Below are 24,717 nucleotides of genomic sequence, written 5' to 3' on the forward strand. Positions count from 1 at the left end.
GTGTTTGGAAATGAATCTATCAACACTTAGAAATATTGTGCCTACAGAGGGGAAAGACACTCATGTGGTCAGCAACAGTATTTCTGCACGAGTCATCTGCCTTTGTAAAGCCAGCCCTGAATACAGCATGTGATCAATTGTCCAGAAAGAAATCATGTGTTTGTTATTTATTTCCCTTGCAAGTTGTCCTGAGGACTAGGTATTCTCTTTTTCAGGGGAAAATTGGAAGGGAGTCATGAAGCAAGAGCAAGGGGAAACAAGTGCAAAGGGAAGGCTTGGTCACCTGGATTCAGTAAAGTTTTAGATTTCCTCTCTCAGACTATATGGTGCAACATCTCACATCCTCTAACTTCTACCGCAATTCAGGATCCTCAAGCTCCAATCAAGCAGCCCTGTCTTTGAGGAGACCTAGGGACCTTCAGCCAAATAAATTGCAGTATACTTTCCAATGATTTTCCATACACTTTCTGATGTCAGGGGAGGATCTGCCAGAAGAGATCAGATTTGCACTAACTGCTATTCATCCTGTTTCAACCTGTCAGGTCAGAATTTCGCCTCTCCTTTTGTTCACTGCCATCATTTAATCCCACTGATTCATTTTGCTAATACCTAAAGTTGCTCTTGCAGGTTGGCAGTGATCGGCAACGACAAAAACAAAGCAAAGACTTGCAAGCACAAGGATGTAATGACGTTGAAGGAATCAGGTGTGACAGGAGGATACCAAAGAACCAGGATAGGTGGTTCAAATACACTATCAGGATGTCCCAGTTCATACGCTGCAGGAGATCTGATGATATCCAGCATATCTGTATCACAGAATGGAGCACAGAGCAGAGATCTTCAAGCCAGAAGAGGCTGAGACAGTAAGTCTACATAGCCAGTGTTGACCAGAGCTACGACACCTGAAGTGGCATTGCTGAGAGCTGAGGTGTGTGCAGCCAGCTCCAGATTCTCTGCTGGACTGTGGAGATGCGTCCAAAGAAAGGACTGCAGTGTCTCCATGCCTGTCCATGTCCCAAGGGTGTAGCTTTCTAGTTTTATCTGTGTATGAAAGCTGTGTTTTCACTTCAGCCTCCCCTCATGGATCCAACAGAAATGGCTCCTAGTCTTACTTTCACAGTGGATAATAACTCCTCACCTCCCAAGAGATGGGTGAAAGAGAAATAATCCCTTACACAGAGGTTAAAATAGCACCAGCAGAAATATCAACAACAAGACTGAGGAAAACTAAAGGAACAGGGATAGCTTTTTTTATAGATTCAATATGCAGATCTTTACAAAGCAGCAGATGATCCCTTTCTCATTTATGCTGAGGTATAAATATTTTATTAACTCTTCTCTCACTGCTGAATAGCTTTAATGGCATTTGCTTCAGTAAAGTCCTGAGCTGCTGTAAATCAAGTACTGTTTTAGGCTACTCACCATGGTCATGGGCAAAAACAAACAAGTTAAGTTCTGTCAGCCTCTGGGCCAAGTCATCATAGCGGCCGCAGTGTTCCCCAGCGCCATGAGCGATAAACACGAGGGCCCTAAATGGAGCATTAAGGTATAAATCATTAACTTGGCAATCAACCCACAAAGGCTACAGAGCTGCAAGTAAAAACAGCATATTCAATTTAGCAACAGCATTTCAGACATCAGCAAACACAAGGAAAGTACACAGTGGCTGAGGTGGGTTTTAACAGAGGAGAACCGATTGCCATCATGACCTGCCACTGACCTGGTCTTCACCAGATATTAGCAGAAGAGACCACATGGAAGCCAGCTGCTCATGGGACAGACACTGCTCTTTCCCATTTGTCTGCCATCAAGGTCTGCTGCAAGTGGAAGATTCCAATAGGCACCAGCATCAACCCTCGAGGGGGACAACTCTATCTTGGGCTTGAGGCATCTACACTGCTCCTACAGTGGAAGTGTTGCCACTGATTTCATTTAGGATTGGTTTTTCCCTCTGATTTCAAATACAAGTATTGTCTTGACCTTTATACCTTACAACACTGTCTGATGCTACAGAGGATGTTTTGCCCTCAATTCTGGTAATTTTATCATTCCAGTTTCTACCCCAAAACAGTTGTTTCACATTGGTTATTAAAGTGACTCCGACATACCCAACATACGACTACATGCAGGGATCATAAAAACCATCAGTCTAATAGACATTTCTTTTTGAAAGACATACAAATACTTATCTTCAAAGATTCCAGTTTTACCAGTGATGCTTTATTTTTACTGGGACAGCATCAAGTGAGAGCGATTGAAGTTTAATGAACCTTATCAGTGTTTTTAATGGGCAAAGTTTGCACAGAATTGGTCTAGAACTATAGCATAAGTTGCAACGAAATTACAGAATTCTTGCTGAATTCAACAGGTGACTATTTAAAATCCAGCTTTAGTAACATGAACATAACTTGTTCATTTAAAAGCACCATCTGTCATTGCAACATCAGCAACCGTAAAGACTAAGTTAGACATTTTCAGTACATTAATAGTGAAATATTAAATGAAGTGATAACATAAAATAATGACAGCAGTTTACAGCTAGTGAATTCCTCAATATTATTTTGAGTGAGGTTTTGAATACATTTTTAGACAGCATATTCATTGTAATAAATGACTTTGATCTTAATATATTTAAACTTAAAAAATACGTTGGCTGACGTAGAAACTCCTGCTCTAGCTCTCTGATTAGCACCTGCTTCAAAGAATTTGCTATGCTAGACAACTTGAAAGAGCATCCATCGAAACCTGAAGGATTTTACAGAGCATACAGCAAACATAAAAGTAGCAATGCAAAGATGCTTTAGTATCTGTCTAATACTAATTAGCAAGAGTGAGGTTAGGTCTTAGAATCATAGAATCACCAGGTTGGAAGAGACCCACCGGATCATCGAGTCCAACCATTCCTATCAAACACTAAACCATGTCCCTCAGCACCTCGTCCACCCGTCCCTTAAACACCTCCAGGGAAGGTGACTCAACCAGCTCCCTGGGCAGCCTGTTCCAGTGCCCAACGACCCTTTCTGTGAAAAACATTTTCCTAATGTCCAGCCTAAATCTCCCCTGGCGGAGCTTGAGGCCATTCCCTCTCATCCTGTCCCCTGTCCCTTGGGAGAAGAAGCCATCACCCTCCTCTCTACAACCTCCTTTCAGGTAGTTGTAGAGAGCAATGAGGTCTCCCCTCAGCCTCCTCTTCTCCAGGCTAAACACCCCCAGCTCTCTCAGCCGCTCCTCATAAGGCCTGTTCTCCAGCCCCTTCACCAGCTTTGTTGCTCTTCTCTGGACTCGCTCCAGAGCCTCAACATCCTTCTTGTGGTGAGGGGCCCAGAACTGAACTCAGGATTCAAGGAGCGGTCTCACCAGTGCCGAGTACAGAGGGAGAATAACCTCCCTGGACCTGCTGGTCACATCATTTCTGATACAAGCCAAGATGTCATTGGCCTTCTTGGCCACCTGGGCCACTGCTGGCTCATGTTCAGTCGCTGTCAACCAACACCCCCAGGTCCTTCTCCTCCAGGCAGCTTTCTAGACAGACTTCTCCTAGTCTGTAGCACTGCATAGGGTTGTTGTGCCCCAAGTGCAGGACCCGGCACTTGGCCTTGTTAAACCTCATGCCATTGGACTCATCTAGCATATTTAACTTGCTGTGCCTTACAAATGTTCGTTAGCATTGCTAAAGGTTTCAAAACGATTAGTGTGGAGCAGTCATTTCTTCCTTCATCATCTTTCCAACTCAATAGATTTCTTGATTTACCAATGCACTTGCCAGACAGTCTGATTTTTAGAGTAGGGTCTGTTACTACAATTCCAAATACTGAAGAAACGAAGAGACTGCTCATTCCACGGAAGAGAATATTAATTTTCTGCAGCAGAGGCGAAGTCCCACCTCTCCTAGACACAGGCAGCCCAGTGGAGACACTGCGGCCAGGGCTGGAATAGCAAGTCATTATTCTATAGATGCCCCTGAAAATTGGAGGCAACGTCCAAATGCTTCTGCCTCCACCTATGTGGAACAGTCGGATATGATTGAGGAATTAGGCTCTTTCACTTTATGTCCCATTTTCCATTACAAAACAAGTTTATATTGGCAAATAATACCTGAAGGCAGTGTAACAAATACATGGTTCAACGCATTTTCATGAGCAAACTGGCATGAAAAACCACCAAGTGATTAGGTTGACTGACAGCAGTTCTTTACTGTATGTAAACATTTTTGCTCCGGAATTGCAGCCTGCTCTTTCCTACTGCAATGGCTGGAATGACAGAACATCAGAGACTGCTTTCGACAGAGTAGGTTAAAATTAATTAGAGAAATCCCGCAGGCTTTAAGATTTTGCAAGACTGCAGTCCTTCTGTGTATGACCTCAATGGAAGTTATGTTTAAACAAGGTTTGCATATTGGCCATGTAGCAAATTGATCCACAGGAGAAATTTTTTCACATCCAGCTCTTCCAGTTGGTGAAATCCTCAGAAACTCGTGCATCTCAGAGAGAAAACATTGTGCACAGCCTGCGAAGCTTTCTAGTGGAGACCGACCTATGCCTGAACCCATGCTAACTCAGGTTGCTCTAACTGCATCTTTGGATGCTTCAGCTGGCTTTGGCTGGTGGAACTGTAATTGCGGAACAACTCGAAACAGCATCGCTTGAGCATCTGCTCAAGAAAGCACCTAATCACACAGCAGCATCATTTCCCCACGCTCGGCAAGTGTTTCTCCACACAAAGCCAAGGTGTGAGCTGAGTATGAGTAAGCATCCATGTGCTTGCTCTCACCTAACCAGTGCAATGATTATGGCTATTAAAGGAAACCAGTTGACTGCTGTTTACAAAAGCAACAGTCAAGTTTTCACAGATCCCTGCCTTCTCCAATGCAGGTTTCTGCCTCCTGATACTGCACAGCTCAGTAAACAGATGCAGTTACTTATTACAAAAAGAGGGAAGGACAATATTTGCATTTACTGCCCAAATCAACTACTGGCTGTGTTTACTTATCTCCCATTAGGAAGTGATGGTATATGCCAGCGACCGGTCTCTGCTCCCACATCTCCACTACGCTGGTCACCAGTGACTGTTACCAGTCCCCCCTGTGCTGCAGCTGCTAAGTAAGCAAATAGAGCAATGCCACACCTGCAGCTGGTACAAGCAATATGCAAACATCCTTTCCTGAATCAGGGAGGTTGGGAGTGGTAGAAGCCAAGCTGCAATGCAAAATTGGTCTGCACAAACCCGTATGAACACATTGTTTTTCTGTCTTGCCTCTCAGAGAGGTCACCAGCTGATCTAAGCTTTAGCTGTTTGCAACTCTTCCATGTTTCTCAGTGTAACTTCACATACTTTAAGAGTTCGCTTCTTGTGTGGGGAGCAGCTTTGCAGGGAAGGAATTCAGCTTTAGGTGGAAGAGTAGAGCCAGTTTTAGAGAAGTCCCCACCTTCTTTATGGCAGGGCACATGTTGGCACCTCTGCCCCCTCCGTCACGCCAACGCAATTCTTTAGAGATGCAATTCCACAATCAATTGCAGAAGAATTGCAGGGAAAGTAAACTACAGCACCAGGCTTACACAAATGAGCAAGAGCCCTCTTAAACCAGGACTCGATCATCAAAGAAAACAAACCTTGAGACAACACTCAGAAAGTTGCTGCACTATGAAATCTGGCGTGTGAGAAACGCAACTCAGGACTTGGGCCCTGCTGAGCATGAGCATAAGACTTGTGTTCTTGATTTTTAACAAAAATCATGTTGAAACTGAACTAGACAAGGAGGATTGTGAGCAGGATGGTATGATTTTAACATCTTGTGTCCTCTGGGGACAGAGGCACTTTTGTGGGACCCTGTGCATGCTCTTTTACTCCCAGAAAATAACCCAAAATAATAGGACTAGATCAAAGAACTGAAAACACGCTTCCTATGACTGCATACGTGAAAAATGCAATCTTCCCCATCCCATTCAAAAGCACCCCTCTTCAGAGCAATTTTTAAGTACTTGCTTAATCTGAGGAAACTTTCTTCAACCCATGAAAGTCAGTAAAACTTACAAACTACAACATAAAAGTTAAAAAGGATTTATAAATGCTGTCCTGAATAAGGACTGATCTAATCACACATGGATTTGATTTCCTGAATCAAGCCATTGCAACTTAAGTTAATAACATGTTACTCTATGTAAAGGAACTATGCTTTTCATTTGGTATTATGTACATTGTTACCAGAACCAGATCAACTTTAACAAAGAACATCTGAATTGAACAGTTTTGAATACTCGACACTAAATTCCTGAAGTAATTTTTAAAAACCAACTGACAGGAAAGCTCTGAGTTAGGTAGGCTGCCAGAAAAATGACTGCCTTACTGAAATTAGGTATCACATTTTGTTGTGTTGATTGGGCTGATTTATCAGTTCCGCTGTAGCTGGCATCAGCCTGAGCCTTATAGCCACAGAGAACAATTAAGCTTTATTTATCAAAACCATTTCACTGGTGGCACTTTGGGACAAGTAACTGGATAGCTGGTCACTTTCCTTTTTAACTTGTTAAAACTGTAATGTCGTGTATGCATATTTTGCTTCCAAAATATATTATAATGGAAAATCATTAAAGATACGCATTCTTGTGTTAGCTGGGTTAATGGTTCTTGTAGATTATGAACATTAGTTATATTTCACCTAAAAAAGACTATGTATTAAGCAGCATGTAACTTTGTTGAACTCTGTCATTCCAATTTTCTACTCTTGGTTTTTGATTAAAGATTACTTTTTTTTCTTTTTTCACATTTCCAGCTAATCATTTCCAAGAACAGGTAATGAAGAATGAATTGCTTTGTCACTGAAACAGATGTTGGTGACCTTTTCTCTGGAGGGCTCTCGAGCCTTTTGCTTTGTGTGTAAGACCTAAAGTTTGGAAGAGGCGCGTCTCTTTACCTGCTTTTTGATTCAGCTTTTGCACTTCTTTTTTTCCTAAGGCAATTTGTGTTCTGAAACAACTCTGACAAAACCCAGGCCGTGGGCAGAGATGACAAATAGTTATGGCAATTTCTCTTGTGTTGTGCAAGCTTGTGACCTACGCAGTTAGCCAAGAGTTCAGCCTGGTGGCTCCGGTTAGACAGGAATATTTATGGCGCAGTCAGGTGTGTCCCTTCATGCCATCTTTCCGTCTCTAGGAAACAAGCAGACTTATGTCCTTGGCAATGACTTTGCTCCCAATTCCAAGGCATGTTTCAAGGAGCTTTGCTTGCTCTCTTGCTTAGTTTTTTTTGAGAAATGCATTCTTAGCCTCTGCTCTACTGGCCATGTAGGTCCATAATCTGGGCAGCCACTTCTTTTATCAGCTATCTTTGAAGCTGAACAATGTTATGGTAAACTAGCAGTTTTATGACTGCTTTTCCCAACTCAGGAGAAAAAGCAAGTCAGAGTAGCAGAAATCTGGAGTTGAGTCTCTGTCAGCCTTCTCTCACGATCATAAACTCTGTAGCATCAGCATGGATATCTCACTGAGTTCCAAATCTGGAGGAATGAGCCTTTTCCAGATAGACTGAGGTACACAGTAGTTCAAGACTGTAGCAGTTCAGCCTGTGAAAAACCCTTAAGCACCACAGAGTATGCCAAAGGACCATGCACTACGCTCCCACTACACAATTTCTGCTTGATTTTATAGGGTTTATGGGGATTTCGAATTCTGCACATTTGTGTTTGATGTGGTTTCACCTAGCCTAGTAGAACCAGTAGTTTCGTTCCTGTCCAGACAAAACTGGCAATTAAAAAATAAACCCCTCCAGCAATCTCTGCTTCCTACATCCTTTCCTCATTTACTCTGGCTTGAAAGTTCCCATTCACGCCTGCCCAACAGGACTGCTGTTAGTATTGGCTCAGTCTTAAAATCTATGCTAGCTTCCATGAACAACTCCCCTGCAATGTGTCTGAAAGCCTGGTTTCATCACACATCTCAAAATCACAACAGTCCCTCATCAGCATAGATTTAGGAAGGTGTTTGAGAACTGTCATGACTTCCAGAAGGAGCAACATGGGTAGGTTATTCAACAACACCCGAAAACATAGACACCATAAATCAATGGGGCAGAGACAGAACTGGGTAGTACAGATACATTTCAAAGAAAAAAGTTTAACAGGATCTAGCCAGAGCCAGCACAAAACAATGTGGAGAAACAGCTTATGCTGATTTATTGTGGCTTTTTGAAAAGCAAGCCCTCACTGAGAATAACTCATGCGTGGTCTAACACAGGGAAAAGAGAGGAAGGAAACTTCAGGTGGGGGTGGAGTGAAGGAATTATTGGAAACTGGCAACTGCGTAGCTCTAGACAAATCTCTGCAAAGTTAACATTTGAGACCAGCTGCATTTTGTTTCAGGGAAGCTTTGAAATAGCGTTTTAGGGAACAGAAGGCTGAGATCAGAGGTGAAACGAGCAGTGTGTAGCTTAAAATTCATGGGCCGGATCTTCCCACCCTTTTCTTGGATAAAAATGAAAAGAAGGGATTCTAGGGTTACACAGACTGCCCTGGGGAGACACTCCTCCACTTCAATATCAGAGACAGGACTTTCCTCGGCAGAACTGACTTCCAGACCTCCTGCTCTGAATCTGCATGGTAGGCAAGCACTCTGGAGACACGAGTGGTTCAGGGTTTGGAGCTGCACTTCACTCTTGCCGGTGCCCTTCTACAGAGCACAGGAATCCTTGAAAGAATCATGGTGTCGGTTTCCAAAGAGGCAAGGGGTAGGCATTGCTCTGACACACAAGGCTGATGAAGGGATGACTTTGGGGAAGCCCAGATTTGGCTGGGAGTGAGGCTGGAATTGGACATTCAGGTTTAGTGCTTTGCTCTGCTTCAGCCCTTCCTCAGTACAACAGCTAAAACAGAGATAAAAAGAAGGTCATATCTCCCAAGGGGAGTACAAGGATGAATGCATGAAACAGTCAGCATCTTTCTAAGAAAATTGTGTGAAGCATTATTTAAACAGAAGACACCAGCTGCAAAATTCAGGTTGACTTGAAATCACACCAAACATTTTTAGATTAGCTTTAAGGTGTGGAGGAAGAATAATCACAGAAGCAGAAACGTTTCTGGCATAGAAGCCCTTGGAAATCAGGAAGAATAAGATACCTCTTGTTTATTTTATTAACATTGACATTAATTTTCACTTGGAAGCAAAGCCACTGCAGATGGAAGATGGCTGCAGGACCATGATTCTCAGTGGACAGCCAATAAGTGTGGAGTAAGAGCCACAACAGTTTTCACAGACCTCCCCCTCCTCTTTCATGGACTTGCACTGAACCTCTAATGATTTCCAAAGGGACAAAAATTACTGTTTAGCCAGTTGTGTAGCAGCTTCTTCTTAAAATCAAAATGCAGGCACTGCCTGGTGAGCCAAAGCCTTGGAAAAAGAAAGGCTTGTGTAATTAGATGGACAGTCCTTTCAAAGCATGAGAAAGCTCCAATTAAAGGGCAAGGAGCTTTCTTCTGCAGAGTCATTGTTGCTTAAGTTCAGCACTACTCACTACTTCAGGACTAAACCTGTTCACTAAACAAAGAAAGGGGTTTTTTTGTATAAAAGTATGTCTCCGTTTCAAAGTAGTTGTGCAAAACCAGATCCTCCTTACTGACTTGACTTACAGTCTTGGCATATTCAAAACACCGATACCTGTTCCAGTGACAAATCACTACTTACTGCTGCTATAAATTCATAGCTTTACAAAACCAACTCAAGCCTAAAAGACGAAGCAGGCTTCCTAGAAAGGAACAAGGTTTGATTGATTAAGGGATCAGCTCAAGCCATGCAAGAATGCTTCCTACATGTCACCATAGCCCCATTTTGACCATTTAATCTCACCTTTTTGTACAGCACAGAAGATGGAATTAGACAGCAGTATCGCTGTATCAAAGTGAGTTCTAGTTGAGCTCCTGTAGGTTTAAAATGACGGAAATTACTCAGAAAAAGCCATCCCTCTGGTCAGATCAACACAAGCACTCAAGTGACTTTTAGGTCCTTAGAAACATACTTACTTGCTCAGTTATTTTCAAATGTTTGCTAAGAAGTGCTTATAGTTTGAGACAAATCCTGAAGTGGTGCAGAGGACGCTACATCTAAATGTTAAGCAGTGTTTCCTGAAGTTCCCTAAGACAAATCTGCAGACTTTTTCTGACTTCACTTTTTTCACAAGCTATTTTTCACACAGGAGCCAGATATCACTAGTGGTCTGAACCTGGGCTAACCAGGGGTTCTCTGTGGTCAGTCCCCCTGCAAAATCAATGGTTTTTAGAAGGAGGATTGTACATATTTTAGACTCCAACCACAGTTCTAATCACCTCCAGTCTCAAACTGTTATTTTGGAGAGTGGATGACAGCTTACAACAAGCAACATGGAAAAAGTTATAAAAAAAAGAATTCAGCTTATCACCCTAGCACCCGTGTAGGGAAGAAGCTAAAAAGCACACATCTGGCACAAGTGTTTCCAAGCCATTCCTTACAATAAAAGCTGCACAACAGAAGTATTTTGATCAGGCATTTTCGGCTTACGTAGGGAACCTTCACTAGCTTGGAGAGACCTGTGAATAAGTAAGGAGCAGGAAAGAGAACACCACTTTACCTGTTCTGTGAACTCAAGACAGTATGATATTATTACTTTTTAATAAAGCACTGACTGCACAATTCCCAACTGTAGGCCAATGGTTTCAAGCAAAACATAAAACTTCAATTCCCTGAAATACTTACACCTGATAGGATGGTTTGTAACCAGGCAATTCCACCCATAATGCGGAACTCTTCATTATTTCCTGTACTGAGTCAATTACCCATCCTCGCTTTTACCTTTCTGATCCAATTTTGGCTGTGGTCTTTGGTGTTGGCAGAGACCTTAATTGGTTATCTTTAGCAAACTGACAAACTCATCAAAAGTTCACATGTCACAGATACCATGAGACTCAAATAGCCAATATTTTTCTGTGTGATATTCCAGAAGCCAAGACGGAATTATCCCATAAACTTAGAGACAAAAACTCAAGGACTGATTTCTTCATCGTAAAGCACTTACGTATATTTTAACACACTTTGAGATTAAGTACATTAATTTCCAATGAATAATCCTATCTCAGCACATCCAGAGCTTCACTTCAGCTCTGCTCAGCTATGAGAGGAATCTTTGCCGTGAGAGGCTTTACAGGCTCTGTCAAAATCAATATCAGCAGCTGCTCCTTTGGGAAATCAGTAATGTCACAGGCAAAGCATTTGCCAAGGCTTTGAGCATGTTCCAATTAATTTACTATTCCATGTTTGCAATAGACCGGAGGTAGGAAAGTTGAATGTAAGCAATTAAACCTGAGACACAGGAGTCATGCTAAGACAGTGATCACTACAACATGTGCTTTAAAGGCTGAAATGTTTATTCACATTTTGAAGCAAAGTAAATTTGAACCATGGCTAAGGTGCAATGGTTTACCTACAGATGATGTAAAAGTTAACAAACAGATAAGAGACTTCATCCTACAGCTGCCAAATCAAGGTCTGTATTATTTCTTGGCTGCACTGAGCTAATCTAGCTGTCCAAAGACTTTAGCTATAGAAGGCTTGCTTCCTAAAATGTTCTTTCATTTCTAACACCAAGGCGGTGAGGGCTGTTATGCTCATGTAAATAAGGAACTACTTGCTGTGAGTTTTAAACACTGTCTTGTTGATCTGCTCTCAAAAAGGGCTAGATGTAATCGATTTAAACTCCAAAAGGTGAGTGGGGAGCCAATCAACTTGAGGTGCAACTCCTAAAATAAGGATGAGTGGTAACAATAGAAGAGTATTTAGTTAGATAAACCCTTGGCTGCAGTCACTTTAGGTACAGGCAAAGAAAGCTAAAGGCATGTGGGATGCCTTTTCTGCAGAAAAGCTTAAAATAGAAAAGGAAATCAATACTCATTTACAGTATCTGGCAGTCGTTGAACCAAAACATACATGTACACCTACAGCAGAGCAGAAATAACACTTATTTAAACCACAAGCTGTTTTTCTGCTTGCAGGAACGCTGTGTTTTATGTGGAGTGCTTTACCAGAAACTGAGAAGTACTGCCTATTTCTGTCCATTTTTAAAAAAGCTCAGCAATATCAAGAGCAAATACTTCCAGTACCACAGTTATTAGCCCTGCTACTGTCAGGTCGGCTATGACTCCTCCAATTGCCAGCAAAGAAAGAGTCAGAGCTGATGTCTGAGCTAGCAGCAGAGAAGATGTTTTGTCTTTCCTCCCGAGTTTCTCTTCTGCCACCTTACAATATACCATTTGTTGGATCAAATGTGAGAAGTGCACCTGTCGCAGACTGCAACGGGAATGGGAACAGCTTCATCAGCTGTATTGCTACAGTGCGGCTCATGACATCGGAGACTCCCAGCTGAGGGCTGAACCATTGCATGTGCCACGTGGGACATGGCGAGGAAGAGAGATCTCAGTTATGTAGCGGAGTGATGGAATTCAGGAACACCGGAGCACCCATACCTGTGCCCCGGCGTGGTGTTGGAGAGCTGGCAGGGGCAGCAGAGGTTTGCTAACTGCCTGCAGAGCGGTGGGGCGTCTTGAGCAGGGGCTTGTCTGAAAATGTGCCAGGCTTAACAAAATCTAAACACCACCTGATGCTACTTTTAGCTGCGCTGAGGGATCTGACCATATCTGCTAAAGCAACAGGAGAACACGCACAGCAGGAAGCAAACGTAAGATGGTCAGAACTGTTCAAATGATGCTTAAAAAAAGAAATGTACACCTATGTGTAAGAATGAGGTAATGTTTCCACTATGCAAAACTAGAGGGCTTAGAGGAAGGAGTAATGTTTAACAAACGAACATCCCTGTTAAATATAAACAAAGTGAATCTGCTGACTGATTTTTTTTCCCCCCATTACCCAGCATGGAGAAATGTGACCAGTAAGTAAATAGCATAAATAACAACAACTGGCTTTTGTACAATGCTCATCATTCACAAAAACCCAAAATGTTTTACAAAGGGTGCAGTTAGGCTGGTTGTAGAGCCACATAATACAGAGTTGAATGGGACCTTCAGGAGGTCTTCTGATCCATTACCCTCTCCCAAGCAAGGATCAGCCTTCCTCCCACTGCCAAGTAAAAGGAAGCACAAGAGATAAAAAGCCTCGCCCATGGTGACGCAGCTGCCAGAGACAAGGATAGGCGCACAGGGTGACGCAAAATCTGACCCTACCGCAATCAGCAGAAGTTTAACAGCAGAGTCAAAATGCCACTACGGGTTCCCTGAGCTCCAGCCCTGTTCTACATACCCAGGGCCACAGTGAACCTCAAAAGAAAAAGTCAGTTTTAGAAAGCTTTCTGTCCTAATGAACTTGTGGGCAACTAATAATGTTAGCGAGATGATCTGTGCATTCTCAGGAGAACCTGGGTTGAGATGCTTGATGTTTCTTGCTAAATTATTTTCAGAGGGCCACAAGGACAATTGAATGCTGATTGTCTGAATATCCTCTGAATTAAATGAGATTATGAGTGCTGCTCTGAATACAGTTTTAGTTCTTCAAATATTGTAGGCTACCTCTCACGCAAAACTGAAAAAATGAAGAAAAAGCTTAATCGTGAAGCCGACTAGATGTTATCTCTACAGCAATTTAATTACTGACTGCTTCCTTATCTCTCCTCATGCCTTTAGCCCAGCAAATTATGCCACTGTAGATTTCTGGAATTTGTCAGTTGAATTTGAAACCTCCTATTTTTGAAAAATAAACGTAAAAATATGTTGAAAAATTATAAAAATAAGCTCATCTTGCCAGCTGGTGAACTAGCCAACCTGCTGACACCTACAGCAAATTAAACCAACGTTCTGTTCTAAAAAAAGGCCAGAGATTTAAGTTTTATACCTTCACTCTGCAAGCTTCAAGCTTGATCAAGGAAGAAAGAAAACATACAGACAGAACAAGCCCTTTTTATCACAGGTCAGATAGAGGGCTGAAAAAGATCAGTAATCTTTCTTGCCTACCAAATCTATAGAATCTATAGTAGTTTGTACATTTTCTCTTTGCCCATCTATACACAATATTGGAGCAAACAATTACTACACGCACTATTACTGATGAATGTTTGGCTCTAGCCCAGCTGTCAATATTTTATTTCCTACTTTTTTTAATCTCTCTCTTTTTTTCCTTCTTTTAATGGATTGCTGCTGAGACAATTTACTTCTAGCTGAACAGCAGAGAACAACTAATGCATCACTTAGCAGATTTTTTTTTTAAATCTCTCTTCAAACATCAAGCACTCTTCAACCACCAAAACCTCAAGGAATAACTTACTTTCTCTGCCAACTTTCATCTAGGTTCTCCAGTCCTAATTTATATCAGCTGCCTGGATGATTACATGCTATTTTAGATGTGGAAACCAAAGCACAGAGAAACTGTCTGATTCTGTAAGCCAATAGGCATTGGGTCATTGCCTAAAGACTATCTTGACCATGTTTTTTTGCCTGATCTCTGCTCCTCATTGACTTCTTTATTCTGTTCTCTGACACTGAATTGTCTAGGTCTAGCATGCTGCCTTTGCCATCACTTAGAAAGGGAGGATTCAGAGGTTTCCATCATCACGTGACTGACTGCCAAGCAGAAATAAAGATAACTCTTGGTTAGAGAGCAAGTCTCTGTCATACAGAAGGGAAGCCTCATTCCTTCCAGTAGAAATACTCATGAAGTTTGGTGTTACTCTAGGTCTTGGGTCAAAGAAAACAGTTGCATGGTTACTTCTGCAAAAATAATGAATCCCTATGGTCACAGTCATACTGCATCTGCCTTGCCTAGGAGAAATAAACACATCCCCAAGTAGAGCACGCTCCAAGACCTATCCTTTTTCCTACCCCTAGCTGTTTGTGGATGGTCCATAGGAGCGTGCTAGAGGCAGGCGAATCTGACTGGAGTGCTCTGGCCACCAGGACAGCTCCAACCGGCCAGTTCCTGCCTGTGCTCAGGGACACACTCTGGTACCACTGTCTGGACAGTGAGTCCCATCAGCTTTGAGATGCCTTCCTGTCACCACCACCCAGTGACTCCCACAGGGCTGCCTGCTTTAGCTGTTTACGGCTGGGACTAGCCCAGGGTTGAAGTTTGACATTGTTGTACCAGTATTTCTCTTCCAGTCTTCATGAGCAAAATTTGATTGGTCTTCAAGAAGCCATCCTAGGAGAGATATAGTTCTAATGATGTCAAAAAAACGTACCTTGGTGCTGTTAATTTCCTTCCTATAGGATAACAAGCCATGCTGATCCAGCATCTGAATGTCTGTACTGGTAGAGTCAAGGCAGGGATGTTTGGGCATGGTTAAGGATACAGCTGAGGTGGGATGAAGTAAGGGACCTGCCTAAGCATATTTTAGGGAATCTCATAGGTAGGATGCAATACTATCTCCTCGGATACTTAGAAGTATCAGCCATTTGCTGTCTGGGATAAGGGACAATAGAAGGTTGTTAAATACTGATGGCTTCCATTCAAGTGGAAGCACATTTGGACAATGGCATCCCTGAACCTAGGGAAGGAAGCTCAGCCAAATGCATCTGCAGGGACAGCTCTTGGAACAATACAATTTCCCTAGAAGAACAAAGAGATCTGATGCTCACACTGGCTTTGAAAAGCACAAAGCCACAGCAGCTTGAAGAGAACTTGCAAGGACACACAGGCCAACTCCTCTGCAACAGGCATCTAGAAAAAAATACCCTCTTCTAGCCAGTACCACTATACTAGCCAACTCTTGTTTCAGATGTATTCATGGTGATCTAAAAGAGCTGCTGTGTGTTCCCAAAGGACGTTTAGTGGTGACGAAGAAATTGAGGCAAGGAACTGTGTGCAGCTGTTTTTATTATTTTGACTAAAGCCACACATTTCTTGTGCTAGTGAAGCTAAGTGGTCTTGCATCTGGAACCCTGAGAAGGTTGATGAGATTGTGTGCTTCAACTTATTGTGTCAGTTTCAACAAATAATTGGTTTAGAGTGCTCCCAATTTAGTGAGTTGAAGAAAACTTAGGCACCAGCACCTAAGAGGAGAGCCAGTGCAAGGTCTGCTCAGGATAGAGACCTGGAGGACACAGAGGGCTTTAACTGCTGAGTGATCAGCTAGAAGATCCATCAGGGTCACGGAACAAAGCCAGTATTGATCATCACACTTGTAATCCCGTTATAAGGTTTGCTTAAACCGCAGTCTCTGGCAGAATCTTGAGCAGAAATTGGTTTTTTCAACACTTCTTTTCTTATATTTCTACTTCTGCCTCCAGTGTTCACAGCGTTGGACAGCACCATTTCCATGAGTTCATCAGGTGTCACACCGAGAATCAACATTGACTCTGCTTCCTTTGCTGTTGTCTCAGGACCAGAATGAAAAGTTATTGCTTTGAGATTCATAATAGGGAACTCCTAAAGTTACCCTTTTCCCACACACCAATGTCAAAGTTGTACACCTGTGCTCAGAAGCCAACCCTGACACCACAATGAGGAAAAGGCACAGTTTAATTACAAGTGTTCTCTCCTTTGTTATTTACCTTCCTCCTCTGTGGGGAAGAAAAGGCAGATTTGCTTCCATTCAACTTTTCTACGGGGACTGAAAAAAAATCATCCTACTCAAAAAGCCTATGGGAAGCATCTACAGCAAGAAGCAAAGCTGCTCCCCTGGCTGTCAGAGTCCCTCTTATGTGAAGCTAATTTGTTCACTAATTTGCCCACCCCCTGGAAACAGATAAGAAATCATAAAAGGATGCTCTCATTCACAGTGAGTAAGACAGTCACATGGAGCAAAGAAAACATAAGCTTTAAAGGAACACATACATGGCTGATGAATAGAAGGGAGGCTTTAGAAACTCAAGCAATAGCAATGCAACAAGCAAAGCCTGGAATGTTGAGCTGACAATGGTAATTGTTATTTCCCCTGTGCACTGTGTATGATGTGATCAGACACAGAGGGAGCTGAATTCATCCTATAAACAAACTGTGCTGACATAAGTCACTCTGCACGATACAAATTTGGCCCTTGTGCCTTAGTTTGAAGTTGACCTCATTAATACAAATCAAAGTGTTCTTCCAGAGAATTAGAAATTCCTTTAAGTGTGTCTAAAGACTAACACCACACTCTAATTAAAGACACTATAATTAGCGACTTGATGCCCTTTGCTTTGAATTCACTTTGGTTTGTTTATTTATACGTTTATTCATTTTAGAAGGGTCTGAGAGTAAAATTCAACTTTGTCATATGCTCATGCTGGGAGCTGTGCTGTTCTTCTGGAAAGGCCATGGAAGTACTCGTAATGAGGTGCCAAAAATCAGCAAGCAATATTCACAATTTAAGGGCCAGTTCAAATATGAAGGCAGTATGTATTTCTGCACCCCAGGCACTTCTGCAAAGTCTTTGGGGGAATGAAGAAATATGTCTTCTCCTTATTGGCCTGGCCTTTCATTGCTAACGAGTTAAAATGAATAACAGGCATTTTTTTGAAGAGTAAAACAAATTTAAAATGTAAATGAAAAAGCAGGTGCTTTTTTTTAGTTTAATTTTGTATTTTTAATCACACTTCTTAGGTGTGGAACTGAAAGAACTCCTACAAAGACACTGTTTACTCAGACAATTGCAACTCTGTTCACTTAAACCATGGTCATGATGTCTAAAGTTGAGCCAACCCATTTTAGCATACATTAAGAAGGAATGACCAGGAATGCATCTGTGACCTGCACGTTTCTCAGCTTCAGGCAGCCTCCTCTCCAGGCAGACCACATAGGTTGCTGGCAAAATCTGAGTGCACCAAGCAACCACTATGTGGACACATAAGCAGTGTGCTAACTAGCCAGATAATTATTTCTGTTCAATAGATAAAGAAGCTCATATACAAGGACGTCTGGAACCCACATTTTCAAAAGCATCCTCTGCCTATAACTGTCTCAAGGTTCAAGTGTCCAATCTACAGTGGCCTTTCTACAGGGACAGAGTTGAGCACCACTTTCTCTACCTGAAGTCAATGGTAGCTGCAGGTTATTAGCACCTTTGAAAAAACTACTCTGGGTCAATAAATCTCAAAGGGTCAAGCAGAGGGGCTGAAAGCATCCCAGAACAAACTGCTTATCCAGGCAGTGACAGGAACAGCCGAAAACACCCAGAAAAGGCTATGGGAATGCAGAACAGAGAGGAAAAGAAGGTTATCTCTGAACTTCTGGTCCTTTAGGGGCCTCAAAGGAAATCCTTGACTTCTCCTCCCAACTTGCCTTCCCCTTCCTCAACCCACCTCTATTCTTAGCAGCTTTGTTGAAGAGCTGGGAGAAGAGCACGGTTTCTTAATTCCTCACCTCGTATGACCTCATATTTTGACTCAGACTGCTCAGGGTGGCGGCAGAGGTTTTAACCTTTCATGCAGCCTGTTGGCTTTGTTTACATAAAGCCTGTTTTCTCATTAACTAGGATTTCCTCTGCTACTGGGACATGCTATAGGCATGAGATCAATCTGGTTCGGTATCAATGATTTACTTCCTCCAAAAAACATTACACGGTCCTGAAAATGCCCTGCCCTACACAGATCTTATGCTTTGCCCTCACCAGCAAGCACTCAGCGCCAAAGAGCTACTTGTTTTCGTGCTCCACAAATCCTGTTCCTGGCATGATACATGAAAATGACACCAGAACATACTGCTTTTTCTTCCATGCTGCATTCAAGAAGACCACTTAATTGCATCTTAAGATGAAACTGGCTCAAAAAGTTGGGCAGCTTGCGGGGCTGCTGGCTGGGGAACTCACACGTGCATTGCTGCCAGCAGATAGCAATAGAAGAAGAAACCCAGTCCCCAGCTCTGCTGTTGGAGTGACTTCCCACCAGAAAAAAGAAAAACAAGTGGAAAACACTGTCACCCTCCTTCCTTAGTCCCATTACTACCTACTCTATCTACCCCATCTAATCATTATGACATTTGAGTGCCTTTGTGTGTCAGCTTCCTGTGAAGTAATCACCTAAATCCCTCTTCAAAACAAAGCAGACCCTGCTGAGGAACTCACAATAGGTGCCTTTCACTTGCACAGACAACCTTGGCCTCGGTGGCACTTACAACAAAGCTTCCATATGTGCACCAGTATGGGCTGATCAGTCAGATCAACACCACACAGGATCAGAGACAGGATATTTATGACCATGAAGCAAAAGAGCCTCACAAAATTTCCCCATATTCCTGACAAATTAGGTGTTTTAATAAAAATATGCTACAGCACATTAGTCTGCCACAGCCTTTATCCACCTTTGTGGGCTTGTTTGAGGAGATAAAAGAGAAGCACTAGCTCCAAGGGGTAATATCTGTCAGTTGGCCCCACTCTCTGAGCCTGACTAGCTGTTGTTTGCTCTTCCACCCCAGGCTAGGGCTACTTTTTAATTTTTCCTTTGGCAGATATTCCTTTTTTCCCCTCCCTGGGGGAAGGATCAAGGATGATAAGTTCTATTCTAATAGAAGACAAGCCAATGATAACCTTTGGGCATCTGCAGTGAAGAGGTATTTCTATAGCTCTAGCTGGGATTAGATGCATAATGGATCAATGAAAGATCCCACGGTTTGACGGTTATAGCATCATTCATTAGCGCTAAGATTTGAACCTGAATCAACAATTGAGATAGAAGATTGAAAGAAATCGCCTTCAGTATTTGAAACAGCATAATTGTAACAGGCCTGTAAAAGTCTCCTGAGGTGTCTCTTTTTCTCTCCCTATACATATATATATAGACCACTTTTGCTGAACATTTAAAATTAGATGAAAGTTGCTGAGCTTCTACAAATGAAGCAGAAAATGCTGAGCTACTTATGAAAAGTTGGGGGGAAAGTATTTCTGGTTTGTCAGTCAAAGCACTTCAAGAGCGTTCTTGACTGTACAATCCAGATACTAACTTGTTATTCAGTCACTCACCATCTCTCTCATATGTAACAATGCAAAAAGAGCTAATAATAAACAGTACGCCCTCTCCTTATACACAAACATGAAAATGCAAACTCTCACACACACATGCATGCATTTAGGAACCACTTGTAAATGAGCAACACTGGTCCTACCCACACTGGTTGTCACAAAAGTAGGGCAAGCTCTCTCACAATTAACTGCTTGGTACACAGAGCCCTAAAAAAAATTAACTACCCAGAGGACTGAGACACCAAGTTTCAACTCTCAGTTCTTCATCATCCTTTCATTTCTTGATCAAAGACCCATCCGCTCACTACTAATTTGCTAAGAAATTAAACATGAGAAAAGAAAGCAACTCGACAAGTGGGTGAAGAACGTTATTGGCAGTTAATGAATAATTAGCATTATAATGCAAGACAGCCTGGTTTCACAGTTGAAGCTTGTTTTGGTGGCATTTTTTTTTTTTCTGTACAGGAAATTTTCAGGTTGATGCAAAGACTATGTCAAACACCAGTGCCAAAAACTTCCCTCCTTGTTTCTGAAAGGCAGTAAGTAGATGTAACCATAAAACGGTCTGTAGACGAGGTGATATTACACCAAGACCCACATCCTGCAGCCCAACCAATGCAACAGGGTCACACAGGGGGAGGTTGCACTGTCTTCTCCTCTGCCCCTTAGACTGGCAGGCATAAAACCCAAGACTAGCTAATGTGGACCCATATCCATCTGAGTGCAGTTGCAGGCTGATTTGAACACAGGATGATGTCTAACCTGTTGGGTGGCCAAGGAAAAAGTTTAACTCCTGATACAGCTTGAACAACTTTTTCCTGTGACTGTTTTCTAGCTGTATAAAAAAACAATGCAGCTTTCCTGTTGGCTTGCAGAAAAAATAAAACAGAACGCAGATTTTTATTAAGTAGCCACCCGTATTACCAGTTACAGCATAAATATGTGCCAAGCCAGCAGATATTATGAGGAAGAAGAGAGATCATAACGATGGGAGGAATAGACATAGCTTCCTCTAACAGATCATAATCAGCACACGATCAGCACAGACAGCTATTACAGCAAAGGGATTATTTAAATTATGAAAGAAAACACATTAATTAAGTTTCTCTATCCAGTTCTTCCTCTGTGTTTATTACTGAGGTCAGTTTCGAAATTGCAGCTGCCAGTGAAAAGCTCCCCAAATCATTTACTAACTATAAATAATTAAAAAAGCCCAAATGACAGCAAAAAAGCAGTGCAATCAGACCAAATCCTGCCTGTTGCCCTAAAATTTCAGCTACTACAGTTCAAACCAAAGTCAGATGCTGATATTTAAGTTGTTGACACTAAGAAAATTAGAAAGTAGATATCACTAAGCCCATCCTCCCTGATTGCCTGGGCTATTAGTTTGAAGATAGCTGTTTATTGCTGATAGGAATCAGCCACCTGCACATGCCACTCAGTAGCACACTAAATTGCCAACAAAGCCAGCTGTGCACAAAATCAAAGTAACTCCACGTTTTACATCTGTGAGGCTGACCCGAGCGAGTAAAGGTTTGGAGCACACAGTCTTTATAGCAGGGGCTCTCTCAGATGAGAGAAGTCTTTCTGTAAAGCTCCATGTACACAGCCCTGTAATGCCAGACAAGCTATAAATAATAATTAGACAAACAGCATCTTAATTACTGATAGTAAAAAGTGAAAGCACTCACCTGGGAGTTGCTGCTGGCTTCCAGTACCTGCAGAACAGGTACTGCCCATCAGCATTGATGATATGGGGCAGGTCCTTGTACGGGATGTTTTGAGGACTCCGCTTTGGGGAACTTTCCTCTGGCATTCTGGATGAATGACCTGCACGGCGTTGGAAGAAATAAGACATGCTTTACAACAGGTGAAGGCAAGACAGAGGTAGTCAGAGACATGAAGGAAATCAGTCAGCAAGGCAAGCACCACTGATGGGAGTCTCCCTCTAAAACTCCAGCCAAAGAACCCCTAAAATCTTTTAGAAGGGGAACAGAGCGTTTTGTGTTCATAAAAGGCTCACGTTTGGGGAGAGGGGAACGGAGGGCAGGAAAAGAGGGAAGATCAACCCACCATCACCACTTCACTACAGCTTCCTCTCCCCCACTTCTTCCCATCTGTGTTTATTTCGCATCAGTTCGTGAAGCGGATCCGAGAAAAAAAAAGAATATTTAGGCTGCAATCAAGCGCAGCTTGTGCAGCAACCGCTACAGACACGAGAAGCCAGCCGCACGGGAGATTTCCCCCTGCCTTCGCCCCTCCGGAGGGCAGGGAGGGCAGGGAGCCGAGGCACCTGCCCCCGTGCCCGCAGCCCCGGCGGCTCCTCCAGGGAGGCGGCAGCGCTGCCGGACGAAGCGTTCCCAAGGCGAATTCGCCACCGACCTGCTTTCATCCTGTGCCGGGGTTCGCATCCTAGTGAGGAGCCGGCATCGCGAGTCAAACGCGAGCAGAGGAGGCTTTTTGCACCTCGCTGCGGAGACGCATTCGCGCTCCCAACCGCGAGTCCCTCGCCGCAGCTCCTCTCCCCGGCGCTCTTTTTTTTTTTTCAAGCAAGCCGCTTGGGTAATTCACCACTTCTCGTTCGTTTCATCACTTTGGGTTGGTTTGGTGGGGCTTTTTTTTTTTTTTTTCTCTTTTTTTATCTCCCGCCCCGTTTCTCAAACAAATTGCGCGTGTGGGCTGGAGGCGGTGGGAGGGGAGGGTGGAGGGGAGGGAGGGCCGGCGGGTGGGGAAGCTGCAGTCAGTCCACTTGGCAGAAGCTGCATCAAAGGCACCTTGAGCGCCTTGGCGAGCCGAGGCAGCTCCACAAAGTTCCTGCCGCTGCAGGTTGTTTGCAACTTTGCTTCCTTCCTGCCACTTGCTGTTCGGAGGCCACGGTGGGGGGTGAAGGGGAGGTGGGGGCGTGAGGGAAGGGCAGACCTTGCTCTCAAAGCGATCCCCGCCGCGAAGCCATCTCGACGGCCCAGGGGAGGGAGAGGAGGAGGAGGAGGAAGAGGAGGAGGAGGGATCGAAGCAGGGAGGTGATAGCAGGTGGCGATCCCCCCCCAGGCCGCGGGGGGAGCCGAGGCCGCCGCCCTCCCCCCCCCAGGCCGCGGGTGGGGCCCAGGCCGCCGCCCCCTCCCCCGAGGCGCTGGGGAGCGGGGAGACAGCGCTGCCCTGTCCCCAGGGAGGTTGGGGTCTCACCGGCTGAGTCTCCGCCTTGGCCCCCCGTCAACGGCCCCCGGGGGGCGGCGGGGGCCCGAGGGGCGGCCCCGGTTGAGGAGCGGTTGAGGCGCCTTCCCTGGAGGGGTTTGAGGGACGGGTGGATGAGGCGCTGAGGGACATGGTTTAGTGATTGATGGGAAGGGTTGAACTCGATGGTCCGGTGGGTCTTTTCCAACCTGGTGATTCTGTGATCCCAACTTGAGCTTTTGCATCGAGGTAGGCGGCTCCCCAGGTTTCAAAGCCACGCCAGGAGGGTGGAATCACCAGGTTGGAAAACACCTCTTGGATAGTCCAGTCCAACCATAGCTACCTGCCACTAAAACGTGTCCCCAAGCACCTCATCCACCCGTCTTTTAAACACCTCCAGGGATGGGGACTCAACCACCTCCCTGGTGAGCCTGTTCCAGTGCCCGATGACCCTTTCAGTGAAGTGGTTGGTGGTTGAGGCTTGGAGATGCTATTTCGGAGGAGCACCCAAGCTCCTCGCTTTGCACCCGCATTCGCGGGAAAGGCGATTTATAAACACAGTATGTGATTTACACGTGTGTTCTCCAACGCTGCATCTACCACCACAGAGCATAGGCAGCATTTGTGGCATCTGTGCAATTTGAGATCTGTTTGATGCTGTGCGATACTTGCCTATAAAAATTGTCACAGCGAGGTTCCCCGATGATAAAATAGCTTCCCAGCCTTAAGGCATCCAGAAACTGAGTTCTGTCATTTAATACTGGTAAGTGCTTAGCATTTATTGAGCATTTTTAAATTGTATGAAGGGCATGGATTAACATCTTTTACATTTCATCAAGATAAAATTCTAGACTTTGGTTTTTATATGCTTCCACATACCTAGAGGTCTCTTTTTTTAAGAGCCCTTTTTTAAGAAGAGGTTGCTATTGACTATATTTTCTTAAAGCTAGGCAATATGCTTACTGAGTCCAAACCTGGGAACAAAGGCTGAGGAAAGGAAAGAAATGTATGCTAACAATAATAACAATAAATGCAAAACCTTGGTGATGACCCACATAAAAATAAAAAGGAAATCAAAAGCAGGCTTTTCCTCTTTCATTGTAATTTGTATTAAATGCCCTAGAGGGGTTTTTAGTTATAAACTGCATAAGCAAAATTAAATATTCCTGTAACTGCTATTGTTTGGGGGGAAAAAAACCCAAACAACATGCCTGATTGTTTATAATGAATAAGATTTAGGTCAGATGGGGTCTTAACCAGAGCCCTGGGCGCTGTACTCAGAGGTGTACAAATTGCTAGGCCAGCTACTGTCTAAACACAGATGGGTGGAATTAAAGAGATCTCGCAAGCCAGCCCCAGAGCTGGGAGAAGCAAGGGTATATATATGTCTATTTAAAGGATACAGATCAGATAAGAACTGGATTAAGAAGAAAAGAAATAAGGAAAGAAGCCTCTTGCCCTGCTCCCAGAGTTTATCTGCCAGGAACACTTTACTGCTTCCCTACAGCCATCCATGAAACCTGATGCCAGGAACAGGCTCCTCTCCTGCTGTGGTGCTGGGAATGTCTGAGTTCCCAGGGCCACAGAGAGGTGGGGGAGACAAGGGAAAAACCTCCTTCTAGAGTTCAGGATAAATATAGCATCTCAAAGCAA

At 43.5% G+C, this 24,717-nt stretch overlaps 1 protein-coding gene across 4 annotated transcripts in view; it reads right to left on the reverse strand.

The window, feature by feature from the left end:
* The window catches only part of MGLL (monoglyceride lipase), a 108,260-nt gene that overhangs the window by 40,252 nt on the left and 43,291 nt on the right, over positions 1 to 24,717 (reverse strand). Inside the window, exons 1-3 of one of the 4 annotated variants that reach the window (XM_069866228.1) lie at positions 22,813 to 22,840; positions 21,585 to 21,723; positions 1,423 to 1,529 (exon numbers count right to left, since the gene is read on the reverse strand). In XM_069866228.1, coding sequence (XP_069722329.1) covers positions 1,423 to 1,529; positions 21,585 to 21,709 — 232 coding nt within the window. In that variant the 5' untranslated portion in view covers positions 21,710 to 21,723; positions 22,813 to 22,840. Of the gene's footprint in view, positions 1 to 1,422; positions 1,530 to 21,584; positions 21,724 to 21,916; positions 22,034 to 22,275; positions 22,409 to 22,812; positions 22,841 to 24,717 lie in introns of those variants that run through there. The other 3 variants (XM_069866227.1, XM_069866230.1, XM_069866226.1) reach the window with 3 other exon arrangements.

Source organism: Phaenicophaeus curvirostris, chromosome 11 (genome assembly GCF_032191515.1).
Source record: "Phaenicophaeus curvirostris isolate KB17595 chromosome 11, BPBGC_Pcur_1.0, whole genome shotgun sequence".
NCBI classification, from domain to species: domain Eukaryota; kingdom Metazoa; phylum Chordata; class Aves; order Cuculiformes; family Cuculidae; genus Phaenicophaeus; species Phaenicophaeus curvirostris.